The sequence below is a fragment of the Halyomorpha halys genome, unplaced genomic scaffold (genome assembly GCF_000696795.3).
Source record: "Halyomorpha halys isolate HHAL.00 unplaced genomic scaffold, Hhal_1.1 Scaffold612.1, whole genome shotgun sequence".
Lineage (NCBI taxonomy): Eukaryota > Metazoa > Arthropoda > Insecta > Hemiptera > Pentatomidae > Halyomorpha > Halyomorpha halys.
In genome coordinates, this window is record NW_027114055.1 from 94,249 (window position 1) to 105,594 (window position 11,346).

Sequence of the window (11,346 nt, forward strand, 5' to 3'; positions counted from 1 at the left end):
GAAGGGAAATATCGATATTCCGATATTATCGGTTACTGGATATCAATATCAAAATATCGGATATCGGAGACAAAATATTGATATTTCGATAATATCGATATCGATATCCCATCTCTACTTTGAAGGGCTGTCAGATGGTCTGATGGAGCAAAGCTCAGTTTTGCTTTGTACTATCATAATATTCATGTTATTATTATCATTAGTACTTGCTATAGGCTTAGTAGATTTTATATAGAAATAAGTACATTATATATTTGATATAGAAAGGTCTACTTCAGCTAGATGATTAAATTTAATGCTTACTTTTAGAGGAGTTAATTTCTGATAGTACTTTTCCATTTTTCTAGCTGGTGATAAAGTCTGAGGTAAGTCGATGGATTCGTAGATTATTTTTTTCTAATTGACTTCTTCTATATGTTGGTCTACATCGTTTTTATCTAGGAGGTTTTCAGATAAAACTCACGAATCAGTTAATTCATCGCCTGATTACATTAATTAACCAGAGAGAAAAACAAAATAAATAAAAATAAGGTACATAACTAAAATAGAAAAAAAAGGTTCTCGTATTTCATCAGAATCGCACTCTATGAAAGTCAGATGCCAACTGACCCATTCTTTTAAGATATTTCATTTTCTGTAATCACCTAATAATACAAAATCCTAATTAGTATTGAGAAACCAACTTCTTTCAGATATATTAACATCTCTTCTTACAATATAATTTCTGAACTATACTCAAAATTAGTAAACAATAGAATATTACAAATCAAAACAAAAAAATCTTCAATACACTACTGTTTGTACAAATACTGTAATATAAACAAAATCCAGGCATATGTATATTATACGTGATGTATCACGTACGACTTTAATTCCAAACCCTATTAACTAAAGTAAAATTCTAAGCAAATCTTGAAGTTTTATGCATTTAATATCAACTGGTAGTTCTAAGAACCAAAAAAAGTCTAAGAAAAATCACTAGTTAAAAGACGTTTTAGTTTTTAAAATTAACAGATAAATAAATACTTCAAACTTCAAGATTCGTTCAAAATACTACTTTAGGTGAAAAAATGTAGTTAGGAGGTTCGGAATTAAGGTCTCAATACATTACTTTAATGCTCAAAGTCTATTTGGAAACACAATAATAAGATAAAGTTTGGAAATTTTTAATTAAAATATGAAAATCTAACTTTTTCTAAGTTTCCAGAATATATTCGAAAAAACACAAGAGGTCCTCTTTGCTTATCGTGCATGACTTTGAAGGATTTTCCTATTATATCATTCTTAAAACACTCCTGAATTTTATATCCTGAAAATTCTAATGGTGAGGGTAAATACTGAATTACAGCATCCAATAGCGTTTCTATTCCAATATTCTTATAAGAGCTGCCACAAATAAGAGGAACTCCTTTCTGAAAGAAGAAAAATTATTGAAGCAATATTTTATAATTGAAATAATATAGGATTATATTTCACAACAAAATTTTTCCAAATGTTGTAATTTGGATCCCATCCTTAGAACTAAAGTTACAATTTGCTTTGAGTAACAAATATTTCTTAAACAATAAAATCTAGTTACATTTCACATAAAAGCTTTAGAACCTATTACCACCCCTCAGCACCCCTGAAAATATATAAGGTAACCCAAATATTTTAGAAATCATAAAAGTTAAAGTAAATCGATTCTAAAGCACAATCATAAAATCAATATTATTTTCATTTTCAGCACCTCTGAAAACATATAAGGGGACCATCATATTTTAGAAAAAATAAATGGATTGACCAGTAAAAACAGAAATGGTCATACATTAGAAATAATAAAAGTTTTTTTTGTTTTTTTTTCCTATGCCACAGGAAGTGGTTTATTATGCCATTTTCCCTCTCGCAGTCAAATACAATTTTACTTTTCCTCTTAGTTGGTCCAAATCCTGCTGAATATCTTCTAGACAAATACATGTTGAAAGATGGTCTCCAACCATGTCTCCCATGTTGCATACAAGACATTTCGGTAAAACTACGATGCCAATTCGATGGAGGAGTTTTTGGAGCTGATCATGTCCTGTTACTAGGCGAAAACAAGCCACTCTCTCAGCTCTGCTAATATTTCCGGGGATTAGTTTATCCTTATGCAGTAAGCTCTCCCACTTCTTTCCTTCCGCTTGAATTTTCTGTCTAGCACTTGTCCTGTCCTTACAATAAGAATTTATCATTGATTTTACTGTTCTGTAAGAAAGCGGTTGAACAGGCTGGTTCTCTGCACAACCGAGCTTAACCTACTTGTCAGCTTGTTCATTACCATTTATACTAACATGGCCTGGTATCCACTGCAGAGCTATAGTCCTTCCTCTTTTCTTCATGATAGCAGCCATGTTTCTGCACTTTTCACTCGTCATCGCATTCAATAGTGGCTTCCATCGCGAAGCAAATAGCCTGCATTTCTGCATCATAATTATCATGTCCAGCTCCAACAGAAAATGACAGTCGAAAGTTGATTGAGTATACATCTGCTCCAGCTCCCTTGCTAATACCGGATGCAGACCCATCGGTATAAATGTGTAGCCATTGCTCTATGGGGTATAGCTCATAAATTTAGTGCAGCAGCTCTAAGCTTCAGGTTCAGGGCAATCTTTCTTGATCCGACCACATGCCAGTTTAAGTCGCCCGTAGACTTTAGTGGAATTGTGCTTTGGCATGTAGGAGATGCTAATATTCTGCCTTTCCTCAGTTAGTAGGTCTATCTGGTGAAGCATTTCCTCAGCTTTTGAAAAAAAAGTGCGATAGGACCTCAGTCAATTACTCGCTTTACGATAATCCAACCAGTGATCCTCTTGTCGCATAAGCTTTTCACACAGATCAGATTTCTTCCTCCTATCCTGTAGTGGCTCAAGACCTGCTTGGAGTTCCATAGCTGTGATAGGAGTCGATTTCACACCGTCATTAATTATGCGTAAGGCTTTATTTTGAACTTTGTTTAAGCTTTGGAGGAGGTTATTAAAAGTTCAGCGCTATACTCCAGATTAGGCCGTACGTATGATTTGTAGTAAGTACTAAGTATGTCCTGAGATGCTCCCCATTTAGTCCCTGTTAGCCTTTTCATCAGCTTCAATTCTGATTGTCCTTTCCGAGTTGTTTTATGGATTTGTTTTAGCCAGGTCAACTTAAGAGTCCAGCGTGATCCCTAAATAGCATGCTTTGTCAGTTCTGATTAGTTCTTCACCTTCAAAGTAGAAATTAACCTCATGTTTTTTTTGTACTAAGGCTAAACACTTCAAACATAGTTTTTCGTGGATTAACTGTCATGCCATTTTCTTTCACCTAGTCGTGTAGCATGTTCATGACTTTATTTAGAGTTTCTTCCAAACCACCCATACTAGAACTTGTTCCTCAGATAGCCAGGTCATCCACAAAAAGAAGTACTTGGATCCCAGGATGATTAATCATTATCTTCTCAACCAGGTCATCAATCATTACGTTGAATAAATAAGGACTTAGGACTGAGCCCTGCGATACACCTTGTTTGGTTTGCCGATAAGTGGACACTGAACTACCATACCGGACCTTAATAAATCTCTGTCCTAGGAAAAATTGAATCCATCAGAGGAGATTGCCACCTATACCCATACCTTTCAACTTAGTAATAAGTTTTTTCCTCCATACGCAGTCAAAACCAGCTTGGAAATCAATAACCACTCCAAGTATATGTTGTCTTCTTAGGAAGCCATCTTTCACTTTCTGAGAGAATCTGATGACCTGCTCAACTGTGTTCCTTGTCTTCCTGAAACCCGCCTGTCTGTCTGAATGAAGTTTTTTTGGCTCAAGATATTCTTGTAAACGCGCTATAACCATACTTTCAACCAGTTTACAGAGTGTGCTCGTGAGAGAGATAGGCCTGTAACCGTTGAAATCGTCAGCTGGTTTTCCATTTTTTAGGACTGGTAGTACCTCCACTTTCTTCCATTGAGCTGGGACATGGCTTTTCCATGTAATATTTATAAATCTGAAAGGATGTCTTTAACTTTCTCTCCCAAGTTTTTCAAGAATTCAGGCAATAGACCATCTGGACCTCCCTGGCACTCTTCCCCATTTTTAGTTTGCTCAGGGCAACATCCAGTTCTAATCTTGAAAAGGGTAAACAGAAAAGCATGCTATCACCTTAATTTAAGCAACCTGGATCCTCTAATAAGTCTTGGTTTTTAATCTTTTCTGGGACAGTAACATTACTGATCTTGCAATAGTTCTTGCAAAAAACTTCAGCTATATCCTTATCAATAGTAACTAACTTGTTCCCTATTTTAATAGGCTCATTTTCTATAATTTTCTCTTTGTTTATCCTTGAAATAAAAGCGTGAGTCTTATTTCCATCCTACCTGAAGTCTATCTCCTTTAGAAAATTATTATAAGTTTGTCTTTTGGAACAGATAATGGCATGTCTTAGTTGGGCACTTATCTTTCTCAGCACCACCATATCTGACCATAGCCCTGTTCTCTCTGCATAGCAACGAGCTTCATCTTTCTTCCTTCTTTAACTTTTCTAGCTCGATATTCCAGAAAGGATTTTATTTCAAACTTGTCCATGAGGAATATTTCGGAGGGCACATTTCAGTATTATTTTTGTTAGAGTTTGAAGTTTGTAGTTGAAACTATATAATGATATATATGAGAGGGCACCAGCTGGAATTTTTGTACTTAAAGTAATTTCAATTTCTTAAAGTGATTTCTTTTGTCGGCATACCAAAGGAGCCACCAGGCCTAGTCAGAGACCCAGTCGGCAAAACATTAAAAGTAATGTATAGATATATGTAAATACCAGGTGTCCCCATGCACTCCTGGAGACGGTTGACCGCCTAGGCAGAGGTAAACAGCTAAGCAGCTCTTATCTCACACCTGGCCACTCTAAAAACATCGGGTAAAATGCAGCGACCCTGGTCAAAGAAGAAAGCCGCCTTAATTTGAACATGAAAGGGAGGAAAAAGACCGACTTTCACGAGTCATTGGACCTTCCCACCCCCTCTGAAGGGTAAGTAAAAAAGTGGGAACATAGGATAGGCAATCAGAAAAGAATGGAGATTGAAAGGGGGAGGAGTTAGAAGTAGAGGGAAGAGGAGGAGCAAAAAGGGTGCAGGAAAAACAGAGGACCACTTGAAGACCGTCAGGAGACAGTCTGGGACAAGGACAGTCCTGAAAGAGGAGAGTTTGGAGGAAGAGAGCATGGTTGACTAGTCGGAGGCCAGAGGAGGAAGTCAGACATCGCAGGGATTCAGCCGCGGCCGTCGGCAAGGGGCGGAATGACACGAGACCACAAGATCTCTCCGCTACCACAGCCAAGCTTGACAGGCACATTAAAACAAGTAAGATCTTTTCTGTTGTAATTTGAATGGCAATAATAGAATTAATAACTTAAGAGTCATTATAAATATCAAAGATCCCAACTGGTACTTCTTAATTCATAATATAACAATTGAAGTATAAGGAAACAAGTCTACCATGCTCTCTCATATTATTCTTACTAATGTATGTATGATTGTAAATATAAAATATGTAACAAAGACTGTACTTTATAGTTAAGAATCCCTGCAGGCCACCTCATATATAATAGCATAGTAAATTGGTGAACACGATACCGTTGGAAAAGAACTTCAATGATTAATTATAGATACTCATATCTAGCATACCATGGCGAGAGGGTCTATGGTATCTAGTGTTTGAATTAATTATAGCGCATCCTTTTTCAGTTGGTTCCCATCCGGAACCGATAGAGATACATAATACAAATACATGAATATATGAATAAATTTCAATATAATATGTGTATGGGGAACCCCTAGTCGGACTTAGAACCCCCGAAGCCCCGTACACGGCAATATATAAAACTAACTAATTAGTTTTAGGTATAGTAAACTTTTCATAATTAAAAAAAATAGTTGCTTATTTCGGCTAATAGCTAATTTAGGTCTAAGAATAAGTTATTATAAAATAGATAACAACTAAACATTTAGTTTTAGTTTCCAAAACTACAGCTAATTTAGCTTTAGTTTTTAGTTGTTGACTTGGCGGTAAGATTTCAAGCTAACAGCCCTGATGAAGGCTAAAAATTCTGGCCAAAACTTTGGCATGATTAAATAAGTTACTTCAACTTATTTGTGTTATATTTAACCTAAACTATTTCAACAAGAGTAAAGATCACCGAACCTAACATTATTTTACTGAGGAGTTTAATCAAAATCGTTAGAACCGATTTTAAAGAAAATCAAAAAATGTGAAAAACCTAATCAATCAAGTAGCACTACCAGTGAGTCGATTTTAACAAAAAAAATTGCTGTAATACCACAGCCATACACTTGTCATAAATATGTAATTTCAGTTTTGTTTTAGAGCTACAACTGTTCACTCAAACAGACCATTTTGTGAGACTTGGTTATTTGAACTGAGGGGGGAAAAACGTGTATTTCCTTTGAAAACTGGAGTTTTCATTTTTTACAATCACAATACTTCTCCTTACCTTATATTTCATACATACGTAAGTGAAAGTAAATATGTTAAACGAATAAAAATCTACTTATAGTTTAAAATAGTTGAATCCAGTAAAGCAGCCTCAAAACAAATGAGCAATTGTTTTTGCCACTTTTAATGCTGATGGGATTGATTATTAAAATGCATATAGTCTAAAGATATTATGTATTAACCAGATTAGGTACTAAGTGAAACACATCGCTCATAATCAGCCTTTAAAATCAATAATAAAAAGTGTCGTTATTTTTCTGAATGTATCATCTACAATATTTACAGAAAAGTAAAATCCTTCTTACCTTAGAAACTGTAACTTTGCGAATAGACAATAGTAACTCCTCCCTAGAAACAGATTCGAAACATCCACTTTGCAGAATGACATCAGCAAGATCATTGTCCAAGGTTGATAATTGATCAATCAAATGATTTCTTTTTTCCAGCACTGAAGCATAATGATCATCTTTATCATTGATATCAGAAACTGAAATTTCTTTATCACACCAAACAATTTTTTTCATAGAAACTAAATCCACCACACCTCTAAATAAGGATTTCTCTGGAAAACAGAAACAAATAACAAAAACAACTAAAGTAAATTGGAAGATCAATGATTGACTATTTAATAATAATCAAATTACAATTATAATAATCAAATAAATGGCTCATAGTAAATAGTTTTACGACTATTTGAGTTTTTCTTTAACCACGCCCGGACAATCTTCCTTTTTAAAATAAATTGGTCAAGAGATTTGAATTTAATACAATTCTAAAGTAATTGACCATTAACCCTTCTTAAAAAGGGTCTTGATTTACAAACATACTAAAAAAATATGAACTGTTCCACTTCTTTTGTTCAACTATGGAGGCTATATTTTTATTCCAAAATAGGTTTATAAATCTAATATATAAAATTCAATATTTGTTAGTTTGTACTTTGTGCGCTACCATTATACCGTTGATCCAATTGTGAAGGGGCTTTTTGCTAAATGTTCAGGATTTTTCCGGGAAGGTATAGGCTATTCTGATTTTTTCGGTTATAAATTTAACAAATTTAAGTATTCTTGGTGCATAGCTCAGAAAATATACATTTTTTTCATGGTTTTTACATGCCAATTAATTTGTCTCTTTGTGAAGAACAAGATAAAAATATTACTGATTTTATTAAATGATTTTCTATTCACTAAAAATTAGAAATTTTTCACCTTGATTTATTTGGAGGATTTTTTTTCTTCTGGTGATCATTGTTCATAAAATCATTCAAAACTCCCCTAAATTTTATCCAATTCCAACTTTCATACAATCATTGGAAAGCTGGATGTCTGATCTTTTAAACTGCATTAACAAAATTTAGATTTAATGGCTTTATAAGGGTGAAATATGGTTTTTAAATAAAGAAATAATGTCAAACTTTTTATTTTATATCTCTGGTTCTAATCGGTTTAATTAGATCTGGTTTGTGCCCTTTGGTGCAGTTCATAGAGCCCTAAACCAAGTTTGGTGTTGATTTATTGAGTCCTGCTGAAGTTATTTCTTTTTTATTACCATATATTTTTATTATATAAGTTAATACTATGAACTAAATAGATATCATAAGCTATAGATTTAATCAATTTAATTATAATTTATAGTAAACTTTAAATTATATTCAATTAATCTATCTATATTCCTAAATCTAGCAATTGTGAAGCATTGCCTCATTTGCGAGCAGTAAATAAAAAATTGAAAAATTGTTTTTTCACTCCCTCACCATGTTCCATGGGAAATTCTTTCATGGTTAATGATTCATTTTTAAAGAGGTTGATAACTGGGGATGAAAAGTAGGTCCTGTACAATAATATTGTGAGGGAAAAGTCCTGAGGAAAACAAAGTGACCTGCCATTAACGACTCCAAAAGCCGGATTACATCCAAAAATGGTTATGCTGTGCATTTGGTGAGATTGGAAAGGTGTCCTTTATTTTGAGCTCCTCCCGCCCAACCAGACCATTAATTCTGCAGTATACTGGAACAATTAAAGGCAGCGGTCGAGCAAAAGCATTGGCTAATCACAAAGGCATAGTTTTCCATCACGATAACGCCCAACCTCACGTGTCCTTGCAGACCCGGCAGAAATTATTGAAGTTTGGCTGGAATGTGATCCCCCACCCACTCTATTCACCAGACCTTGCCCCAACAGATTTTCACTTAGTTTGGGGCCTTCAAAACTCTCTAAACTGGAAACACTTTAAATAGTTCAAGTACTGCAAAATGCACATAGAGTTCATCGCGCAAAAATCTGAGAAGTTCTGGGAAGATGGAATTAAAAAATTACCTGAAAGATGGCAGCATGCAATAGATCAAAATGGGTCATATAGAATTGATTAACAATATTTACAAGAATCTGAAGTTTTTATTGAAATCACCAGTAAAAAAATGCTACGAACTTATTTTACAACCCGATTGTATTAGTAGCAGACATCATGCATAAACAAAAGATAGTTTAAATGAAAGGAGTGAGGAGCCCCAGTTGAGAGGTATCAATATTAATGCTGAAAAAAGCAGGGCTATGCTTGTTGGAAGGGATGATGAGAGAACGTTAACCTGTAATAGTATACCTATGAAATTTGTAGATGCATATGAATACCTGGGAACAATAATTAGCAAAGAAGAGAAAGTAGATGATGAAGTATTTAATTGAGTGAATAAAAGAAATAGCGTATACCCCCAAATAACTCCAATGTCATAAGAATGAATGAAAGAAATAGGCAAAAAATCAAAGCTCCTTGTATTTAAATCAACATTCCTACCAGTTTTGCTCTATGGAACAGAGAGTTGGACAGTTCTAGATCGTTATGAGAGTAAAGAGATGGCATCAGAGATAAGGTTGCTAAGGGGATCCAGGGGAAAACTGAAGAGACTGAATTTGAAATGAAAATTTCTGGAAGAACCTCTGGGTCTCGCCAGATGGGCGAAAATGAAAAAAAAAAATTAAAATCACTATTACGGCTTTGAAATAACCCCTGGCATCTAGAAGTCTAAAAAGTGTGGGAATCTCCTCAGAAAACAATCAATGGAATTAGAGGGAGTATTATATTAACAAAAAATTTGCAACTGATGGTTTAGTAAGTACCACCTACCTTCATTTTTGTTTACCATTTAGATCATTTAGTAATTTTATTTCTCTTCCTGCTTATTTATTTTCCTACTACAGGTAATGAAGAACTTTTCAGCGTAACTATAAAATAAAATTAATAATTTTAGGTTATGAAACATACTATTTATTAAGATCATCTTTCAAGTTTTATGGGTTATTAATTTTAATATATGTTCCTGGAAGTACATACCATGGGATTGGAGCAGATAGGTTGAATTAATTGACACAGCTTAAATCTGTTACTACTCAAATTTAAATTTATATTGGATTAACTGTGCTAGATACCACCTCTAGCATTTATCATTTTTCAGAACTGGGAATCGTTATAAGAAGTGAATATTTATTTAATATTTGGAGGATTGCAGTGAATCCTAGGGCCATAATTGATGTAATTATAAGCATCATAATGATGATGGGGCGAGCATATTATAAAATTATTATATTATTATATTGTTATTACGATATTACAAAACACAGGCATAAATCTCAGACACCATTTCAATTAATGAGGGTATTTTGAGCACTTTACAAAATTTTAAAAAGAAAAATGTTTAAGAAAAAAAAAGTTTATGGGAAGAAAATAAAAGAAAGGAAAATATAAAATTAAAATTTAATAAATAAAAGAATAATCTAATTTTGAAACGAGAGATTTACATATAAGGTCTATGAAATGAAAATAAAAGATCATTAATGAGGAATAACTTAAAACTAAACATAAATTTTCCTGTTGAATCAAATTAATAAGAAATAATGGTAAAAGAAATTAAACAAACAACAACAGTACCATCATCCAACAATCATCTCAAAACGAACAAAGCAACAAGAAATCTCATCAATATATGTCTTACTTTAATGTATATAACAGTCTATAGTCCAATAACCAATGTAAATTTCAATAGTGTTAAAATATATTTTTTGTCCCATTATACAGTCCACTCAGTAAACATAAGAACCAGTTAATAGTCATCAATAACTACATACTCTGCCTTTACCTCAGACTGCAGTCATTGAACAAATGGTCGTCCTTGCAAAGGTTTATTTCATAAAAAACGTTTCACTCATGTTTTTATTTATTAATCAAAAATTCAGTCATTTATAATTGAACATATGCCCCACAGGGTCCGAATAATTTAATAACAGTTAATCTGAATTTAACTTTAACCATTAGAATTAGGTTGAACATATATTAGTAATAAAATATATTCGGATGATAAATTGATTTACACAAAATGATTGGTAACATAATTGATTATTTACTCCACCAAATCATTTACTTCACAAATGTTTTATTTATTTTATTTTTCATTTATAGTTCATTTTATTGTGTAAATCATGTCATGGTTCGTCAACATTGCAAATTAATCTTTTTGAATGCCCCAAACATATCAGGAGTTGCCACGAGTTCTTCTAGAGACTTAGGCAGCCAATCAAGCAAGGAGAACTCACCTGCTAAAGCGAGTCTGGCACAAGTATACATAGGGCAGTCAAAAATAATATGCTTTACGTCTTCCATGGCTCCGCAGTTACAGTTAGGATCATCCCTTTTTTTGAAGAAGTGTAACTTTGAATTTACGTTCCCATGCCCTGTAAGAAGCTGCACCGTCCAGTGGTCTGTCTCAATCCATTCATTTTTGACCCTTTTTCTGACATCTGGGAGGAACTCATGAGTCAGTCTTCCAGTTGGACAGTTATCCCACCTCCTCTGCCA

At 33.7% G+C, this 11,346-nt stretch overlaps 1 protein-coding gene across 4 annotated transcripts in view; it reads right to left on the reverse strand.

Annotated features, from left to right (window-relative positions):
* The window catches only part of mRRF2 (mitochondrial ribosome recycling factor 2), a 152,760-nt gene that overhangs the window by 88,725 nt on the left and 52,689 nt on the right, over positions 1-11,346 (reverse strand). For 3 of the 4 annotated variants that reach the window (XM_067051304.1, XM_067051303.1, XM_067051306.1), the window contains exons 5-6: positions 6,807-7,063; positions 1,191-1,412 (exon numbers count right to left, since the gene is read on the reverse strand). In XM_067051304.1, the coding sequence (XP_066907405.1) occupies positions 1,191-1,412; positions 6,807-7,063 (479 nt within the window). The remainder of the gene's footprint in view (positions 1-1,190; positions 1,413-6,806; positions 7,064-11,346) is intronic. The other variant, XM_067051305.1, reaches the window with a different exon arrangement.